The sequence below is a fragment of the Euleptes europaea genome, chromosome 11 (assembly GCF_029931775.1).
Source record: "Euleptes europaea isolate rEulEur1 chromosome 11, rEulEur1.hap1, whole genome shotgun sequence".
In the NCBI taxonomy this organism is placed as follows: Eukaryota; Metazoa; Chordata; class Lepidosauria; order Squamata; family Sphaerodactylidae; genus Euleptes; species Euleptes europaea.
Window position 1 is genome coordinate 46492143 of NC_079322.1, and position 21964 is coordinate 46514106.

At 40.5% G+C, this 21964-nt stretch overlaps 1 protein-coding gene across 2 annotated transcripts in view; it reads left to right on the plus strand.

The window, feature by feature from the left end:
• The first annotated feature begins 782 nt into the window (after nucleotides 1–782).
• DGKB (diacylglycerol kinase beta) overlaps nucleotides 783–21964 on the plus strand; it is a 283351-nt gene continuing 262169 nt past the window's right edge. For both annotated transcript variants that reach the window (XM_056856965.1, XM_056856966.1), the window contains exons 1-7: nucleotides 783–912; nucleotides 10930–11006; nucleotides 11648–11668; nucleotides 15975–16128; nucleotides 17873–18013; nucleotides 19581–19630; nucleotides 21559–21633. In XM_056856965.1, coding sequence (XP_056712943.1) covers nucleotides 843–912; nucleotides 10930–11006; nucleotides 11648–11668; nucleotides 15975–16128; nucleotides 17873–18013; nucleotides 19581–19630; nucleotides 21559–21633 — 588 coding nt within the window. In that variant the 5' untranslated portion in view covers nucleotides 783–842. The remainder of the gene's footprint in view (nucleotides 913–10929; nucleotides 11007–11647; nucleotides 11669–15974; nucleotides 16129–17872; nucleotides 18014–19580; nucleotides 19631–21558; nucleotides 21634–21964) is intronic.

Consider the following 21964-nt stretch of genomic DNA (forward strand, 5'->3'; position numbering starts at 1 on the left):
CCCATTCCTGAAGGGGAGGCAAAGCTCCTTAGGAACTGGCATGACCCTGTGCCAGCGTAGGTGCCACCTTATCACGAAATAAGGTGGCTCCTATACTAGTGTGGGTGAACACATCTCCTGGGCGCCGCTGACCCCTGCTGCCAGCATAGCTACGCTGGCAGAGCTTTTCTAGAAGCTAGTTTCCTCACCCCTTTTGCTCCGGGAATGCCCCCTCAAGCAGCGGTGGGGCTGTGCCATCTTTTTTGGTGGCGCAGCCCTGTTGTAGGCAATGGGGGATTTCCCCCGCTTTTCTCTATTTTTATGTTTTAAAAGCCCCTTTTTTGCCTTCGCGGCAGCCAGGATGCCTCTGAAGAGGAGGTATGGCTGCATCAGTACCAGCCGCCACAGATCTACCCCCCCCCCCGCCCCATTCTGGATTGGGCTACCCGTGTAGCAGGTGATCAAAGCAAGCTTGACTCTGGAAATCTCTTTGTCTGCTGTTCACTTCTTATGCCATCTCCAAGGTAAATTACCAGATGCTCTCCTGAGTACCCCTGCACTTTCTAGACGTTTATTCATTTCTGCAGTTGTCCCTATCTGTGTTTTCCTAGTAGCAATTCTTTGTAATGCTGATAATATAGAATGTTTAGAACCTTTAATTGTGGGTTTTCTTCTTCTCTTAACAGTGTTCGAATTGTCACCGGTGCCAGAAAATATCTAAAAGCTTGTACCGACTAATTTCATTCTACTCAAATGTCCTGTCATTGAGAATCCAAACTGCTGAATCTCTAAAGGTGTTTGAACTACCTCTAGAACCAAGGAACACAGCTGTCTGGTATGTAAAACTACGCTTCAACATCAGTATGACAAACCAGGAAAAGTGGGCTAACCTCAGTCCATCAGAATTCTCTCAGCTTCAGAAGTATGCTGAATGTAAGTACTGCTTTTGGAACTTTTCTGTATGATTTTGTTGAATGTTATCACCATTTCCAAACATATGAAATTATAAACTGTAATAGAAGAGTCCTGAGTTATTCACTGGCATTATTTTTTAAAAACCCTTCCCCCCCCCATATGTTTATTTAAAATAATTATTGAGAGATTAAAAATAGATTTTTTTGTCAACAGGTTTCTGAATGCAAAAGGTTTAAAGTACTGTGAATTCTACCAAAACCAAATGCTGATTAATGGGAAGCATCCCACAACTGATTACTTATATTCTGTTTCATTACTTCGTTGTTGTCAGCTGATAGTTTACTGCAAGTGGCCCTGATCAATTTAAGATTGCCCCATTCTGAAGCTCTAGAGGCTGTTACTTGTAATCTCTAGCCTTTCTGTCTTGTCTTGCACTTAGTGTAAAATGAGTTTGAGCTGTTGAGTTTATAGATCTTCATTGTACCGTTCATCCATGGGTGGAGAAAGGAAGTCCCAATATTTCCTTATCTCCTTGCTGCATTGAGGACCACCTGGTGGATTTTCCCAAAACATCAGAGTTTGCATGTAGGGACAGTTCAGATTATTTTTGACCCTGCATGTGATGGTGTAGTGAGTGAGAAAGAGTGTGCCTCCCTACCTCATGCACTGACTCTAACTGATACTATTATCCCATAATGGTGTAATATTCAAATGGAGTCAAATTCTGTGTGCATAGGTTCAAATTGCACAGATTATTCCTGTGATCCTTACAGAGGGAAGTAGGATCCATAAGTCTCTGCAGGCAAACAAAAATAGGCTCTCTGCCCTTATGGAGGGAAGTAGCGAAACTCAACCAGACCTTTAAGAGGAAATGATCTGACTATGGCACTGATTCAGATACAAATGTGCTACTCATATCTACACCTGCACAAAAAATATAAAAATATCAAATCCAGCATGTGACCTGCTTCATGTATTGGGGCTGAAACAACCTGGGAGAGGCAGTGTCTACATGGACAGTGAAATCCCCTAGGGCTACCAGTTGTGGGAAATGCAACGCCCTGTCAGAGACTGCCTCCGCTAGTCTTGGTAGGGTATCCACTGGTAAGCTAGGCGGACGGCATTACATTATAAGGCAAAGAGAACTGAGGAGGGGAGAGGAGAAGCAGTGTGGAGAAAGAAGCATCTGCAGAAGGCAGCAGAAAAGGTAAATGGGGAGGAGTCTCATGAAACATATTGTTTCCTCTTCTCTACACTTTCATGAAAAAAGTGTTTTTGTGTAAACAGTTGGTACAGTCCTACGTTGGAGACATTTCATGCAACATGATGCAATAGAGTTTTTCATATCTGTTTGCCACTCTGCAGGCTGTGATGACAGATTTATGAATGCTGAATATATCAGCAGACTGCACTGTAGCATGTGTATGATTTATGACTGTAAAACGATCTGGAATACACTAGAAGGAAATTGTCATAAGTTGACATTGTTTTATAACACTTCATTGAATGACTATCAAGAGAAATTTTTTGAAGAGCCTTTACTAACTTCTAGCAACTCTTCCCACATTAAGCATGCCTATGATCATAGGCAATGCTATTTAAATTGCTATGAAAAATATGATAGCATTTTGCTTTTTATGTTAAGAAGGCTTTTAATGAGTTTATAAATGGCTGCTGTTTTGAAGACTTGCATTTGAAGTTGAACTTTGGTGCAAGCTAAAGAAACTTGGCATGTACTACTTATTTATTTAATTTATTTCATTTGTACCCCACCTTTCTCCCCAATGGGAGCCCAAAGGAGCTTACGTTGTTCTCTTCACCTCCATTTTATCTTCACAAAATACCCTGTGAGATTAGGCTGAGAGAGTGTGCTTGACCCAAGGTCACCCAGCACACTTCCATGGCATGAGTGGGGATTCAAACCTAAGTGTCCCAGATACTAGTCCAACACTCTTAACCACTACACCATACTGGCTCTGCTACTAACTATAGTATAACTATGTTATACAGATTGTGGAAAATCATAAATCAGATTCATTCTTAGAACGAAGAGGCATGCAACATTGAACAGAGCAGCGAAGCTGATCTGGAAGGGCTTGCAGTGCATTAATTTCAAATGTACTTAGAGTTGGAGAAGCGACAGCATATGAACAATTTTATTAATGAAAATATTGATATGGGGCATGTTTACTCCATTTGAAATATAGGGGAAGCTGTAATGTCTGCTGCTCAGAGCCTATGGAATGCTTCTCCAGTCCCCCCCGCCTCTTGTTGTGCTTCCCATCTAGCTGTTACTTCTTGTATCACAAAAGTCTCTCTGCTGTTGAAAGGACTACAGTTAATTAATACATTTGGCAGATCCTATTATTGCAGTAAACTTTATTGAAGGCAACTCTGGTAGTATGGAACTGGTTTATTTCCCCCACCTCTCCGAAATGAAATTCTTTAAGATTTTGCAGTTTCAAGCAGTAGCTGGTTGTGTGTGGTGCTAACTTAGGCTCCCCAGTTGTCTAGGCCTGGTAGGAAATTTCCAGCCCAATCACGTGCCTTTGAGAAGTTACGGAGTGGAAGAAAATAATGGCTTCCATAGTGATTCTCTAGGAATTTTCCCTAGTCTCTGTGGTATTTTGCCTGCAGATCAGGAGAAATTCCTGGAGAGCATCACATAGACATGACATTGCATCCTTCTCAAACTCCACCCTCCCTGAGCACCACCTTCAAAATCTCCTGACAAGTGCTTACGCAGGGTTAGGTAAAATATGTTAGTTAGCTGGTCCTTGTGCTGTCAGTAAACAACATCCTCCTATTCCCACACAGGTTAGAGTAGTTTTGTCCTTTATTTTATTTTTTACCCAATGGAACAATGCATGAATATTCATGCAGTGCTTTAAAAATTGTAGTCTCCTACAATATTAACATATCAACCTCACAATCAGCATTAACTTTAATCCATAACATATCCCATGGTCAAAAACTCCCAGAAGAAACAGAAAGTAAGACATTAGCAAATACAGAGAATAAACCAGATAGGAGCAGGATGGCAGACAGCCAAAAGTGATAAGGGCTAGAAAGTGGGGTGAGTAGAAAGCTGTCTCAGAATTAACATGTATGACTGGGTCTTGTTGCTGGAACAAACCTAAACACATCTGCAACTGGTAAGCATCAGGAAATTCATTTGGTGTAGGACGCTTTTTTTAGTACACTGAGCCCTGGTATACTCTTCTCCCCCTCCTACCCAGTTTTTAGCCTGTTGACAAATTTTCTTGAAAAAAACCAGTCAGTAGTTTTGTTCAGCTTGACTACAAATAGCTGCAGTTCCTGAGCATTCCTAAGTGTTTGCTTTGAGAAGAAATGAATAGACATAGTCACAGTTCTAGTTACGTCTGTGGCATCACCCTGGAGATAATCTCACCTCTGGCATCTTAATGCTTCAGTGCAGGAGAGAAGGAGCTGTTGCATCAGTAATGTGTGTGTGTGTGTGTGTAAGTGCCTTCAAGTCGCAGCCGACTTATGGCGACCCCTTACGGGGTTTTCATGGCAAGAGACTAACAGAGGTGGTTTGCCAGTGCCTTCCTCTGCACAGCAGCCCTGATATTCCTTGGAGGTCTCCTATCCAAATACTAACCAGGGCTGACCCTGCTTAGCTTCTGAGATCTGACGAGATCAGGCTAGCCTGGGCCATCCAGGTCAGGGCTGCATCAGTAATGCAGTAGAATAAATCTGCGTAGAATGCAAAATATTGATGCCTTGACATCTTTGCCACTTGGACAGAAAATCTATTTTTCCATCAGTTCTATTCATCAGATGTAGTTACATAACGGACATAGATTCAATAAACAGTTTATGGAAATTGATATCTTTGTTACTTACATAGTCCATCCTTACCTCTTTAGGCACAGTTAACAGAATTGTTCAGGAGGGCTTTCTTGTAGAGGGAGCAGAGCTATGGAGTAATGGATCAGCTTGGGAAATGATCTGTATTAGGGATAATGTGTTTTTCCTTCCAGTTCTTCAATCCCTGTGCCTGTTGAATATTGTTTTACTGGGAAACTTTGCTTTTAGATTCAGATGCTACCATATTTTGTAATGGGTTTACTGATTGACTGAATAGCCCTATTGTACTTGTAATGTTCCTTGAGTCTCACTAAGAAAGTTGGAATATAAATGTAAATAAACAAATAATGGATGCTTGAGCCATTTGATCTGGAAACACGCAAAGGCAACCTTATCAACCTGAGTGCTCTGTGCCAGACAAAGGCACTGGGCCTTATTTTCCCATAAAATATCCTGACCAAAACAATGCTGGGTCAGCTCTAATTTGCGGTATCACATAGAATATGACATATAGATGTCACATTGCAAAAACACTCAGAAGATCTGGTTATGGATCTTCTGGCGCCAAGTCTAGTTTGGCCCTGAATCTTCAGCAGTGCTCTTCAGGGTTTTTTTATTTTGGCTTTTTATGCACTGTGGGTACTGGTTTTGACTTATTTAGTTGCATGTATGTATGTGTGTCTCTTTGAGCTCTTAATGGTAAAGTCTGGCCATTTTTTTTAAATAGCAAACAAATGCTCTCAAAATGACTGGCAGATTCTGGATATAGCTTTTTTTTTAGCCATTGCTTGTGTCATCTATTTGGTTGGTGTCCTAATTGTGGTTAGAATTCAGTTTTACGAAAGTACATGGAGCTTCCTTATACTAAGTCAGACCACTGGCCTGTCTAGCTCAGTATTATCTACTGTGACTGGCCAAAGCTCTCCACTGTCTCTGGAAGAGATCACCTACTGCTAGATCTCTCCCTTTTAAACTGGAGAAGCCAGGGATTGAACATGGGACCTTTCTAATGCAAAGCAGATTCTCTACCATTGAGCCACAAATCTAACTGATCGCTGAAGAACTCTTGATGAGGTTTATACTAACAGAATGACTTCTTCATGAAGTGCCAATATTTTGGAGAAAACCAAATACTGAATTTTGTTTGAGGTCAACTGGTTGGCAATCCAAAGCACTGTATGCAGTACTTGATGTTTAGAAGAGGTTTTCAGTTTCCCTCTCCTGGTGGCACTGACAGCTTTCAAGACTATAGAGTCGTAGTCATAGAGTTCTGGGAAAGAGCCTTACAGGCCATCTTGTCCAGTCCTTTTCTCAGTGAAGAAAATCTATCAGTACTAGATTAGCACCATGAGGGATGAAAATTTGGTTAATCAGGAACTGAATTCTCTGTATACAGACCACTGCCATGGGGCAATGCCAGGAACAGCTAGTACATATGAATACTGTGTAATTTACAATACAATTTGCTTAAATCCCTGCTGCATAATGTAGACAGGTATAGTATCCAAGTGTTATAAACTAATGCCATGCTTATAAGGTGAAAAGGGGACAAATGGATTTAATTTAGGACTGAGCCTCCCATGGCGTCATGCTTTGAATCAGCAACAGATCCATTGTGCTAGACTAATCAAATTCTTTTGCACCTGTAACTGTAAAACTACTTAACGTGCTGAGCCCTTTATACTGCCAAATCCAGTTTTCTTTGAAGTGTTTCAGTTTGTAATTTTCATAGGACCTCCCCCAGTGAAATAGACTTTTTTTAACCTTTGAACTTTGTTTTTCCCTACTTTGGTTTCTACGTTGGTGGTTCAAATTAATTTGAATAAGGTGCACTGATGCTCAAGACTGTAATTCCAGAATACTATGTGTTCTCTGCTGCTATACCGATTCAATAGTCACTGTGTACTTTCAATCATGGGATTGCTCTAAAATGTTTTATAGTTCACAATAAACTATAAAGTGTAATCTTTATGTATGATTACGCAGTGCATTCCTAAGTAGAGTTACATCCTTCTAAGCCTACTGACTCCACTAGAAGGGTGTAACTCTGTTTAGGATTGCACTGCAAGTATTTGAGGTTGGAATTTGTACTGAAACATGACCTGCCAAATGTCCTCCAACAAGGCTGATCCTTGTCCAATGACAGTACAAGCTAGATGTGATCAAACAAGATCTTTTGTACAGCTCCTGACAAATCTCTATCATGTTAGCCTATGCTTCAATAACAGTGCAATCATGAATAGTTACACTTCTCTTAGCCCATTGGTTTCAATTGATTTAGAAGGGTATAACTCTGTTTAGGATTGCACTCTATGTCTGTTAGCCTTTAAGGTTCCACAAGACTCAAAAATTCCCGTTTCCTTTCTAAGTGTTAAATGAAAATATTAAACTAAACGGAATGATTTTTGTTGCCTAAGGCAACTTGTATAGGGCACATCTCATTGCCTTCAGTGGTATTTATAGAGGTGTAATTATATCTAGGATTGATCTCAATTTTCAAGTTGCAAGTAAATTCCCCTTTAAATGATGAGGTTATTGTCAAGTAAATGAGATTAGAAAGAATCGAGGTGCCAGCAAGAAGACATGGATGCTGTTACAAAGTATAGTTTTGGCAATTAATAATATGTTTGAGTAATTACATTAAAATTGTTTTGATCTGTGTTCTCAAATGATGTTAATTCTGCTTGGACCTTTTCAAAAATTATGGTATAAAAAACTTCAATAGTATTTTCAAAAGCTAATGGGAAATTAGATGTGCCCAATTTATTTGGTTTGGGCTGTACTCTGCGCCCTGTATCATTATGATTGTCCCACTCACATAGAAGAGTAAGAACACTCCTTTTGCAAATGCTCCTGTAACAAGGTTTCAACAAGATGTACATGTTTAGGCCCAGATCATATGGTTTTATCTGGGATATAAACTGTACTGATCAAAGTTGCATGTTTTGGATTTTACATCCATACACTGTATTTAAGGGTGTGGATATCTAGCAGCCCTCGAGCAGGACTGGTGAAATATATAGTAACAAACACTCTCTTTACAGTTAGATCTTTGTATGTTTCTGTTTAAGTGGAATAATGTGTGTGTGTGTGTGTGTGTGTGTGTAATTTTATCATCTTTGGTCTATTTTTTGCTTACATTGCTGAAACGTTTGAGGAACAGAAGTTTTATTTCATATTGTACACACCTAAATGGATACCCTGAACCAACATCTGGAGTTACAGCAGGGCTGGATCAAGGCAAACTTGAAACTTTCAGGACAGGACAGATGTACTGTCAAAGAAGGTTGATCTAGAAATATGCTTATTGTGCAGTCTTGAAGGGGGAGGCGGAACCGCATAGGACCTATGCAGGCATCTGTGCCACTTGCACTGTGCAAAGGGGCATGGACGCCGGCACAGGGTGACTTACGCTGCCCCCGGGGTGCCGCACAGCAGCGCAAGCCTCCTGTGCCGGCACTGCCTCCCTGATGGCCTGCGTCCGGCACGAGTGTGGTTGTGCCACCTTCGGATGCCGCCTAACCATTCCCCCTTAGGAATGGGCTGTTACAGTAGAGTTGCCAACCTCCAAGCTGTTCCTGAAGCCTGATCTTCATCTGGAGGAACAGATTGTGATGGTGGCCTTGGCCAGGAAAGCTTTATATCAGCTCAGTCTTTCATCAGCTGTGATCTTTCCTGGAGAAAATGGATCAGACCACAGCAGTGCATGCTTTAGTGATAGCCATACGAGACTAATGGGCACAAATTGAGGCTGCCTTTGAAGAGAGTCTGGAAATTTCAGTTGATGCAAACTACACAGGCAATAGTTTCAGTGGGAACCTGGATGCTACATGGCACTGCGTTGGCTTCATTGATTGCCAGCATTTTTCCATGGCCAGTGCAGAATGCTGGTGCTGACATTTTAAAGCCCTTAAATCACTTAAAACCAATATTCCTAGACTCCATAGTTCAGTATACTTGTAGATCTTCTGCTGAGGCACTGTTTTGCATATCATCCTTGAGGCATGTCAAATTATATTCTATAATTCTTCTAGGAGGCCTGTCTGGCCCTGCGCTCCTTGTCTTCTGCTTATTTCCTTATCTCAGTTGAACACATGAACACATGCTGCCTTATACTGAATCAGACCCTTGGTCCATCAAAGTCAGTATTGTCTGCTCAGACCCGCAGCGGCTCTCCAGAGGTCTTTCACATCACCACCCTGCCTAGTCCCTTTAACTGGAGATGCTGAGGATTGAACCTGGGACCTTCTGCATGCCAAGCAGATGCTCTACCCCTGAGCCACAACCCCTCCATAGTTTATATATGAGTGAGGAACTGCTTTGTAATGGTGGGTGGTACTGAGAGTCAGTGGCGGCTTCAGTTTCATTTTCCTTGTGGCCCTTGTCCATTCCCGAAAATAAAACAATCCTCAACCTTCAGTAAACAAAAAAGGCATAATTCCAGGTTATTAACTATGAAAGTAGATTTTTTGCTGATATCCAAACTTTGTATTCCAGGAAGCTACAAACTGGATGAAATTATTTTTGTCCTTCTATGGATTCTCTCTCCAATGTTCATTCTTTCCATCTTAACCACTGGCCAAGATTGAAATAGCCAGTCTTCTTCTGGGATCGTATTCAGTTTCCACTGAGGTCTACTTCAGTAGTTACTAACAAATTAAACACAAAGGGCCTATCTTTAATATTAAACCTCAACCTTTTGCATAGCAGGCAAAATTAATGCTGGGTTGTTCTCAGCAAATATACAGAAATAATATTTATCATCCAAATATTCATTTCTCAGTATGTGATATCCTTAAAGCAATTTTGCATTTCAGCACTCATGAAGGATCCTATTTAATTTTTTGGTTCTAAATAACTTGCATAATTTTTATATTGTTTCTTGTTTAATTTTACAAAACAAGCCCCATCTGGCTGGTCTAGCTTTGCTTTCTTTCCTGCTGTTCCTTCTTTGGAATATGTAAAATGTATTTCATTCCTATGGGACTCTTCCCCTGTGTTGCATTTTATAATCCTGCTTCCTCTCCATACGATTCTGTTTTGCTTTGGATGGGACTGTGAGTAATCACTGCCATTTCAGTTCTTTGTACATTAGAAAAAAGAAAAAAATAGTCATGTTTGTGTGTATAAATACAGACACATGTATATATGGTCTAAAATATTAATATGATATAAGGGGAGGGAGAGAGAAAGAGTACCGTATATACTCGAGTATAAGCCGAGTTTTTTTAGCCATGATTTTTGGCTTAAAAAACTCACCTCAGCTTATACTCGGGTCAATACGGTAATTCGCCTGCCGGGCCCTCTCCCAGCGCGCTCCCGCCGGCCAGCTGATGGGCGGGCTGTCCCGCCTTCTACCCCCCACCCCACCCGATTGCACCTTCTGCGCGGCGGCGGTGGCGGCTTCTTCCCCCCCACCCTCCCACCCCACCCGATCGCGCCTTCTGCGCGGCGGCAGTTTCTTCCCCCCACCCCACCTAATTGCGCCTTTTGCGCGATCGTGCCCTCTGCGCGGCGGCTTCTTCACCCCCCACCACACCCCGCCTTCTGCTGGGCGGTGATGGTTTCTCCCCCCCACCCCCCACACCACCCGGGCCGGTCCTTCCGCTTGCCAGCTGACCCTGCGGGGCCTCCTGTGCACAGGGAGGGGGCCGCCGCCACTGCCTGCCTGCGCACCTGGAGCCCGGTCAGGTAAGCCTGCGGGGGGGAGGGGTGCATTTCCCCCTCGGCTTATACGCGGGTGCCTAATTTCCCCCCATTTTGGGGGTGAAATTAGGCACCTCGGCTAAAACTCGGGTCGGCTTATACCCGAGTATATACGGTAATCAATACATTTAAGCAAAACTGAAAAAGAATTAATATTCATAATTATGTGAAGGGAAAACTGTGTCCTCCTTTCCCCCACCCCTTTCTCTTTTTTTCCAGAATTAAACCATTTGGCAATTTAAAGAGGAAAATGTATGCATGGAGAGGGCATATTTAACATTTCTGCCCTCGTCGTATACTCGCACTAAATCTAATTAACAGTGTTTAAATACTTGTGTAATGAAGAATTGTGTCTGCTATTATACTGTGTTTTTTCCTTGGTAAATGGGCCTTAGCTCTAGAAAATACTTTGACTGAACTGATAGAATTTAGGATGGAGGATCCTTGATTCATTCTGGATGAATAAATGCATGGCCTCTGTCCTTGTTTTTGCAGATTCCACAAAGAAAATTAGGGATGTTTTGGAGGAATTCCATGGTAATGGTGTGCTAGCAAAGTACAATCCTGAAGGGGTAATTTTTCTTTCTTATCTTCCTTTAAATTTTACATTAATTGCTGGAAAGTCATGTTCCGTAGAGTTACTTTTTCCACTGTCCTTTCATTTTCTAAAAACCATAGGATACATTATGGTGCAGTAGATAGGAAATTTCAGAGTTGTCAGATTGGATCCAGACTAAATTATCCACCACATAAATGGTAAGGTAATTTCTAGTAATTCCCTCTTCCCTCTGCAGACCCCCAGTTTCCCTCTCATTCTCTCCCTGAGGGCCTCATGTCCCCCAGGTCCAGCATTTTGGGGAGATTAGTAGACTTCAGGAATGGGGGAGGCAGGAACGTTCTTTTCTACTGACAGAAGTGCCTTGCGTAAGCATAAAATTGAGTCTGCGTCTAACCCATTATCTTTGATAAAACAAAAGATTTGTATTGGTGAATGGTGAAAGCTATTGTTTCTTGTTGCATGATGAAAAAATCCTATGAAAAGTTCCTACCAGTTTGTTTTAGAGTATTTTTGACACCTAAATATATTAGGAGATCCTTTTCATCGCTTACCTCTAAAACCAAAGTACAAATGCCATTCTAAGAGGAGATATTGAAAAATGGTAGACTGTATTAATATGTGTGTAATTTCTTTCTTTCTTTGCATGCATTCCAGAAGCAAGATATTCTTAAACAAGTAAGCAAGTGTCTTTGATGGTGGTTTTGCTGATATGTGAAGAATATGTTTTTTTGGGAAGCTTCACTGAAGCACTCATATTTTAAGAGCAATTATATTTAATGGAAAATACTGTGGTGTTCTTTTGGTCATGCTTACTTGAGAAAATATTTTTGTTAGAGAAAATATAGAATACAAAATTAGTATATTAATAGTAACTTCAAATAATACTATTTACAAAATACGTAGATTGTGGGGAGCTGATGAGTAAGATTTATTCCAACCAGTATTGACTGTTTTTTGTGAAATATGATATCAATGCCTTCCTTGCACTATGGGTTGAGTATTTCCTGGAAATTGGATGGTAAAATGATTGGGTAAACCCTCATGCTCAATCCCAAACCACCTACATTTTGTAAACATTCCTGTCAAGCTCTCGAAAATGTTTGGGCATGGTCAAGTCTTTTGACAGGATGCTTTGCCAAATGTTCCTGCCTGTTTATATGAACTCAGATACCTGTCCCCTTTGCACTGGTCACTGTCACCCAGCCATAAAGATTACCATTCTGATGGGAAGGGTAACCTGCTGTGGAGGATTACTGTTTCAACAGAGGGTAGGCTGTGAGTGGGGCCTCTGTTTCCAGGAAATTACTCTTCCAAGTCTACCCCAGCATGACTTCCTACCAGGGAGGGAGAGGGTTGTAAATTTTGTGAGTTCCCAAACTGAATGGGAAGACAGAGCAAATTCCAATTTCCTTCAGTCTTAGAAATCCAGTATGTTCTGACCATGTATGAACATGGTCAGCTGGCTGCCTATGTGATGATGAATTCTGCCAGCTCTGCAGATGCAAATACACTTGAAATACTGCTCATTTTAACTGGCAAACAAATCATCGGTATAAGCACGTGGGGTGTTCAACTGGAAAGAAAATGAGCATAGCAAACAATGGTTGATTTTTGAATGTTATTTATGAGAATTACAGCATCATTATTGATTACTATGACAAAGCAACTCTCACACTGTGGGTTATTCATGTATCACTCTTATCCATATACTTATTGGTATCCTCAAAAGAAATCACATTGGATCTAGGAGGCATACCGTATATACTCGGGTATAAGCCAACCCGAGTATAAGCCGACCCCCCCCCCAAATTTGAGGGAATTTCTTATTGACCCGCGTATAAGCCGATAAGAAGAAATTCCCTTTACCGGTAATGCTGCGCTCTAAAATGGCGGCCGCCATTTTAGAGTGCAGGGATGATCTCGCTCCTGCCCCAGGTCGCCCTCCCGCCGGCCTCCTGGGCCCTCCTGACCCACCCCGACCCCAGTGCCATCCAAGGGGGGGAGGGGCCCCCGAACCCCATACTCACCGGGAGAGGCGGCGAATCGGCGGCGCAGCCTTCCTGGGCCTGCAGGAGGCCCCTGCAGGCCGCTGCCGGACGGAGGAAGCTGCGCAGGCCCGGCGGCGGCCCGGCCTTCCTGGGCCTTCAGGAGTCCCCCCCCCCCCCCAGGCCGCTGCCGGCTGGGGAAAGGTGTGGGCCCGGCGGCGATGGCGGCGGTAAGTTTCCCCCTCCCTCCTCTACCGTATTGACCCGCGTATAAGCCGAGTTCGGCTTTTTCAGCCCGTTTTTTGGGCTGAAAAACTCGGCTTATACGCGAGTATATATGGTAATTCCATTACCAGTGCCACAGGGTTTTACTGATCTATATTCACTGAATTTTTCAGTTTTAATTTTTATGACTATGATGACTGAATTCCTGTCTAGCTACATAGTGTAAAGGTATTTATTTCCTAATTAGTCAGAAAGATTATTCCTTGTAAGAGTTTGTGTATAGGTATTCCAAATTTAAGTTTTGTGTGTTTCTAATAGCAAAAAAAAAAAAAAAAAGAGGGGGGGAGAAGAGAGTGTGTGTACTTCCAGGCTAATGTAGATTAATGCTGATAGCACAACTGTGCTAACACAGGGACATAATAAAAGGGATAAATATCATTGCCCAACAGTAATAAAAATGAATAAGGCTACCTAGTCTATTAAAAGTACTCTGAGGATAATTAGCCAAATCTGCTATCTTTGTAGCTTTCAAACATGGTTGTTATAAAGACTAAGGATGAAGTTAGTGTAAGGCCTGTACTGTTAATATCAATTACAATATTTTTTTCCAGAATTTTAGTGTCATTCTTTCATACTAAATTAGGAGTTTGGCCAAGTATTTTAGAGAGTGAGTGTGTGTATGTGCTTATATAACAGTGCCTAACATGGTTCTCAAGAGTGTCTTGAAGCTCACCAATGTGCTTGCTGCTTGCTAGTTGAATGTTGGAGATAAAATTGAAGGGGCCTTCAATGGAACAGAAAAAAGCAAGGAGTTTTTGGTTACTCCCTACCAGCTGACGTACTAGAAAAGTACTGAACTCATGCTGGGAAGACTCATCAACTATGCATTCTTGGTTTGGCCATACAGACACAGACGTTCTGACATTTCTGAACCTGGAAACCTCCCTGGGGCCACAGAGGAAATAGAGGATACCTCCTTGAGGCAGCACCCTCCTTCAAGGCACCCTTTTAAAGCCATCATCAATTGGAGCAATTGAAATAAGTCTTTTGCATAGCAATACAAAATGGGCAAAATAGGGCAATGGGTTTAGCAATCCATGGGTACAAGGGCTGCAGATCTTTCTACACCCCCTCACCGAACAGCACTTTTGAACACTGAGGTAGTGAATTCTTGGAACGCAGGATCCATATGGACTGATAGCCACATGGATCACTGAAGGTAAAGGAGAAATTACTCTTGTGACATCATCCCCTTCACCCTCCACACTGCAGTCCCATAATCCATGTGGAATCAACTTTCATGGGGGGTGGGGGTCAAATGGGACTGCTGGGTAGAGGGGAAACATGAGAAAGAACTGCAATATTTGCATCCAACGATTACTAGATCCAAAATTGTCAATATGCCAGAAAGAGCTGCAAACGGTTGCACCCCATGCTGCCTTCTCATTCATATCTTAGTTTTTTCCCTATGAAAGGATGAGAAAATAAATGTTTGATAATAGGAAACAAAATTTTGTAGTAAATAAAAAGTGCCCTTTGACAGAAACACTCTCATAAAGTCACAATAAGGCTAGCAGCATATTTGTATATCCAGTTAAACTTTATAACATTGAATTCTTCAATAGTTTATTATAGCATATTGATTGAGGACAGTCTGTTCTCTGCAGTGAAAATATGGGCTGAGGTGATGTCTGGTGTATAATGTACTCAAATTCTAACCATTAAACTATTAGATATCTTAAGAGGAATGAAGTATGCTGAGGTACTATGTAGATAATTAACTTTTTAATAGTTTTTAACTGTTTCTGTTTCTGGATGGCCTATGGGCCATTATAAAGATTGACATTGACTGAGGCCAAAATAAACAATATACATATTCTTGAAAATGTATTTTCCTGTCTCTGATAGGCATTTTCCACTTTTGAAGACAGCTATGATTGGGTTATGAACCTCATGGCGCAGAGTGGTAAGCTGCAGTACTGCAGTCAAAGCTCTGCTCACAACCTGAATTCGATCCCAATGGAAGTTGGTTTCAGGTAGCCAGCTCAAGGTTTACTCAGCCTTCCAACCTTCCAAGGTTGGTAAAATGAGTACCCACCTTGATGGGGGTAAAATGTAGGTGACTGGGGAAGGCAATGGCAAACCTCACCGTAAACAAAGTCTGCCTAGTAAATGTTGTGACGTAATGTCACCCCATGGGTCAGTAATGACCTGGTGCTTGCACAGAGGACTACCTTTGTCTTTTATGACTTGGTTGGATCAAGACTAAATTTTCTCCTAATGATAGGTACTTCCATCAGTGGAACAGAATCCCACCCCCATCGCATAGCTAATCAGTCGCCCTGAGATGCTGCTCCTGTGGGACAGGGAACCCTCAGGCATGGCATGAGGGACAAATCAAAGGTCTGCATCAGACCTTTCACAGAAATACCATCTCCCTTTCTGTTAGCAGCAAATTCAATCTGAATCCAACCCATTTATGTTATGTCTTAACCAACATTGTCCATAGGTAACCCAGCAAGAGTTTGTAACCCTTCCCTTGCCTGTGGTTTTAAGGACTGAATTAGGTACGGACTTATGCTTGCATAAAACATTGGTACATGCATTAAGAATATAAATGGAATTTAGAGTTCACTTTGGTTGAAATGAACTCCAGCAACCATTTTTCAGAAAGTTCTATTCATCTAAATGTGAGTAAAGCAAAATGTAAAAAATATTTAACTTTATCACAAAAAGCCAAGACTGAATGAACACCTTTTCTACCTTTATAGACTATTGACCTAGAAGGTTTCAAATTGTTTATGAAGACTTTTCTAGAGGCTGACCTACCAGAAGAGTTTTGTGAACATTTGTTTACATCATTTGGCAACAAAGTCCCTCATAGCAGTCCTTTGGTAAAGACTAAACCCCAGCTCCTCCCAGGAGGTAAGCAGTTGGATAAGTTATAGTGTTATATGTTTGGCAGTTTTGATTATTGTGATTGGGACTATCTCTGTTATTGTTGCCTCATAGTATTTGATGGGTGATCAAGACTTAACAACAACAACAGCCTTCCCTCTCATTTTCCACAGTGGTTTTTCTTCATTTTTGAATGGCTCAGCATTCTGATAATGGGAGGTGCAGAAAAATAACAGTTGCAGTTTGATCATGGGCAGTTCCAGAAAGGTTCACGTATAGCTGAGAATACAGCTGGAGTTAGTCAAACACAATGCAGCCTTGATAAAGTACTGCGAGTTGTGTATGAGGGGATGGGGGCAGCCACTAGGATGATAGCTGGGAACAGCAGACAGGAGAAAGGCCCTCCTATTGCTTCTCTGGTCCCAGTTGCCCCTCCTAAGGCAACTTTTCCAATAAAAGGACTTTAAAACTCATTCTAAGCAATAAGAAGTAGGTTTTTAGGATTGCATCCTGTCTGGTTATCAACATGACCATCCTTAGTCACTCTTAATCTTTATGATTCCTTTCATATCTCTTATTCACCTATTCGCTTGATATTCTGATGTTTCAGATTTTCTGTTGAAACACATTGGTGGTGCTTAAGTGTTCCATGAAACACATGGATTGGTGGTGCTTAAGTGTTCTATTGTATTTATTATTCTTAAAACACTTTTCTTAGGCTCTAATCCAGCAGGTAGTTACACTCCTGCTCAAGTCCCACTGAAAGCACTGGGATCTAATTAGATATATACTGGAGCCTTTAATGTTTTGTTGTGATAATGTAATGTTCAAGAGATTACCGTTAATTAGTATATAGTGGGTATTTGTTCCTCATAATGAGGTAAGAAATAGGATGCTCTAAAATGCCTTTTTTGTTGCCAAATGCACATTTAAACAGAGCAGTTACAAATTTTAAATTAGGCTTGTTAAGAAAACCTACCATATTAAAAATGTAAATGAAAGTGAAAAGTATTTTTCAGAAATACCTAAAAAGGAAAAGTAACAGTAGTATAGTACACTTACTTGGATCAGCCACAAGATGGGAGCAAGTTTTAAAGTTTTTTGTTGCTTTTAAAACTTTTTATCTGGCTGGAGATTAAGCAAAGGAAATAGGCAAAGAAAAGAGAGAAATAGATGCTGCCAATCATGACAATAGATTGCAATTGTATGCATACTTTCCAGGAAATAATGCCATTGAACTCAGTGGGGCTTGTACCTGGGTAAATAGGCTAGCTCTGAGTAAATAGGATATTCTGTTCTGTTAGGCTGGGTCTTGAATACACTATTTAGTGGCTGGCTTCAGAGTAAATAGAAATTAGCCCAAACTGTCAGTTTGCCATTTGTAATACTCTTTAAAATGGGATGGATCAGCCACAAGATGGGAGCAAGCTTTAAAGATTTTTTGTTGCTTTTTAAAACTCTTTATCTGGCTGAATATTAAAGGAACAGGCAAAGAAAAGAGAAATAGATGTTGCCAGACATGACATTAGATTACAATCGTATGCATACTTTCCAGGAAATAATGCCATTGAACTCAGTAGGGCTTGTACCAGGGTAAATAGGATATCTCTGGGATGGAGAAGGAGCTCCACAGATGTAAATGGAGCAAAAAGATCTCTGTTTGTACTAAAAGCATGAATTCAGGTATAGTTATGGGCAACAGACACAGCCTGTCAAATTTTCTCTTTTTTATTAAGCATATATAACTAACCTAACATGAATGTTATTTCAGGTTTGCGAATTACAAAAAGTATGACTGCATCACGACCTCCCGCTCTTTCTACTTCGCATATACCAGAAGTAATCCAGTTAAAGGATATTGTTTGCTATCTTTCCCTACTTGAAAGAGGAAGACCTGAAGACAAACTAGAGTGTATGTACTGCATTCTATATGCAAAAACTCACTGGAAAAAAACACTCCCTCTGAATCCATTCCTTTGTATTAATACTAAAAACGTTGTTTGTATTTCATCATTGCAAACACAAGATGTAAAGGAGACCCTGTAGTCTGCAACCCCAAGATGTGAGGATACTGGGAAAAATGTAGACTGTGGCCAAAAAATTGGGAACTTCCCCCCATGTCCCCTCCCAGGTTCCTATCTTAAGAGTTGCCCAGAGAAGGTTAGAGAGTCAGTTGTGCAATCCATGTTAATAGGATTTCAACATCATCCCTATTACAAATTACAATCTGTAAAATTGAAATAATCTTCATTAAATTATATCAGAACCCTGGAAATGCTAGCAACACAGTTGGGTTGTTTAAAAATATTGAGCTTCAAAATCACTTAATTTCTGAAACTTGCCACAGCCAAAATGGTGCTATCCATGGAATATGTGAAACGTTTTGGACACAATTCAGGCAACATTATATATTTTTAGGTTCCTTTGATTTCAGTGTAAGAGATAAGAACAGACTATAGGTTTTCTGTTTAACTAAATGAGAGCTGAATGTTAATGATGTTCTCTAGTTTAGTTGTTAGATCTAGAATTTTTTTCAAGTGTTTCATGTGTTTCACTATTAGCAACACAGATTTTAAGCAACTGCTACTGTAAAAATGTAGACAGTAGGCTCTATCTGCTGGAGATTTGGGTTCATTGCATGCTGAGAGAGCGGATCTTCTTTGCAGGCTTGCCCTTACGTTTTTACAGCTAAATTACCTGTGTGTGATTGATAGGGATTCATGCATATCCTATCTTAAGAGCTGCCCAGTGTATATTAATTTGTGTGTGAGAGAGAGAGTAATATATCAGAATAGTCCTGATTTAAAGGAAGAATTTGTTTTTCTGTTGGCAATTTAACACAACAATTTTATGCCTGTTTACTCAAATGTAAGTCTCATTTTATTCATTGGGGTTTACGCCCAGGTAAATAACTTTTTATCAATAACAATGTTTATAAGGAGTGTTAACGCTGAGGAGAGAGCCAGTGTGGTGTAATGGTTAAGGTGTCAGACTACGGCCTGGGAACTCCAGGTTCAAATCTCCACTCGTGCCATAGAAGCTTGTTGAGTAACCTTGGGCCAGTCACACACTCTCAGCCCTGACCCTGGCTAATATTTGGATGGGAGGCCTCCAAGGAACACCAGTGTCGTGACGTAGAGGGAGGGAATGGCAAACCATCTCCGAAGATCTCTTCCCTTTAAAACCCTACAGGGTCACAATAAGTCAGTTGTAACTTGACGGCAAAAAGAAATGCTGAGGAATGCTTAATTGTTGCCACAGTCCCTGATTCAGAAAGGATAATGAACTAGTTGAAAGTAATGTTGTCCAAGCTGTGGTGCGGTGTGTGGCGAGTGAGAAAAAATTCTGCTATTTAATTTTAGATCATCTAGATTTGAAAATAAATATAACTTTCTGTTCTGCTAAGTAATACATGAACTAAATAAAACCATGGGGCCCAGCTTGACCTTGAATAATGGTTGTTGTGTTTTCTTCCTTAGTTATGTTTCGCTTGTACGACACAGATGGAAATGGTTACCTGGACAGTTCGGTAATTTTATTCATTAATACCCAGATTATCTAATAAAACAGTGTTATGTTAATAGTAAAGTTGTGCTTGTCTGGAGATTATAAAGTTAAATATGTATTTTGGACACTTGAATTTAAAACTGTATAAAAAAAGGCCCGGATCCCATGCATCTCTCGTGATAACGGAAGTGTTTTCCAACAGGTGCCAGGAGCTTTCCTGTTATTTAAGAGGCTCTTCTGACTGCACCACCACCAGCAGAACGCCTTTGTGTTGTCCAGTCCACTGTGCTTAAATTGTTCTTCGTAAATATGTTTTCATGACAAAAATCATAAACAGCGAGCTATCACACACTAAAAGGGAAGCCTAAGATTTACTACCTGAGTTACACGCACAAAGTTACTTGTTTGTCAGTATCTTTTAGTAACCAAGAAGACTTACAATGAATTCCTAAGGAATGTTACTTCAGTCTAAACCCATTTAAATGAATGGACTTAGACTGGAGTAACTCTCCTTAGGAATGCGCTGTTAGCTTCTAATGAGACAGAGTCCTACTTAAGCAAAAGAAAAAATCAACTCAGCTCTCAAATCTGAAAATACAGGCCAATCCAAAAATATGATCTATAGAGTCAATTTGGTTAGTACCACATCTGCAGAATCTATTAGAGTATGGAATACTATTAAAACTTCCTAACAGAACTGCCGATGGAAGGCGTTCAACTGCACAAGCTTAAATGCCCTTCTATACTTTAGAAGAGATCATTCAAACAGGTAGTTTGGCATTTTTTTGCTGGGGGAAGAATACCAACTGAAAAGGATGAACAAAATCTGGGAGCTCCAACCAGTATACTCTTACAATCAAGATCCGTCAAACATCTTTTAATTGACTGACTCGGTTTACAACTACACAACATTTGTCATTAATAAAGGAGGGGCTGAGGCTCAAGGGCAGAGCCTTTGATTGCATATAGAAGGCCCCAGGTTCAATTCCCAGTCTCCAGTTTTAAAAAGGATCAAGTTATGTGAAATATTTGTCATTTATGACATGTTAGATATGGTCCTAAAAGTGCTGGATTTTGGAGGGGTTTGGTCCTGATACTTTACAATATGACATGTTCATATAGGTACTTACTTTAAGAAATTGTTTGAAGTAGGAATAAGTGAGGATAGTAAACAGTTTATACCCTACCTACTCCAAAGATGAATAGTATTTTAACGGTTGAACAAAATATTCAGGAAATTACCCAAAATAGTATTAAAATAATTTCCTAATAGCATAATCCCAGCCATCAAATGCCAGGGGAGTAATGAAGTATGAACTCTGCTACTGGAGCATGCCAGATGTAAGATTTGGTAAACCTCTAGAAGAAAATTATTTTGTATTCGATACAAAATTTTGAGGGGTGGGTCTTAAGATCATGGTTGCCTCAGCTGGGGGACACCCTGGGCTTCTCTAGCAATACAATTCTGCTTAATTCTGTAATCTCTTTTCCAATGCCATTCTGCTTTGACCATTTTAAAATGTTATTTCTATAAAATATAATGAACTTTGAAAGAGTTGTCCTAGTTTTTTTAAAAATATATTATGTCAATTAAAATTAATTTAATTTGCTTGACAATGTGTGTGTGTGTGTTAAGTGCCGTCCAGTCGCTTCCGACTCATGGCGACCCTATGAATGAAAGTCCTCAAATATGTCCTATCTTTGACAGCCTTGCTCAGATCTTGCAAAGTGAGGGCTGTGGCTTCCTTATTGAGTCAGTCCATCTCTTGTTGGGTCTTCCTCTTTTCCTGCTACCCTCAACTTTTCCTAGCATGACTTTCTTTTCCAGTTTCTCTTGTCATCACAAGAGTCTTGCTTGACAATAACCCAGTTGAATTACAGAATCACAAAGTAGGTATACGTAATAATGTTGCATTAAAAGGGATTTTTGTGTTTTGCTTTCATGTCTAGGAACTGGAAAACATAATCACACAAATGATGCATGTTGCAGAATATCTTGAATGGGATGTCACTGAACTCAGTCCAGTAAGCATTTCCTCAGGTCAATGATTTAATTAATACTGAAAGTTTCTAAGGAGTGTTTTGAATAAATTGGTTAAGGTTGATATTCATTGTGACTTGGCATTTATTATTCTTTAACTTCATGGTGAAAAAGATGGGAAGATAAGGGAAGGGAAGTGGTCAAGCGCTTAGCTACATTAATGACGAAGCTAAGGAGCAGTGGATTTGTAGAGCTGGGTAGAAGCTTTCACCAGCTAAAATCATATTAGGACATTGACATGGTTACTCATTTGGTGTGTAGACAGATCAAACAAAAGAGATTTACAATTTAGTCTCATGTCAGATAGAACAGATT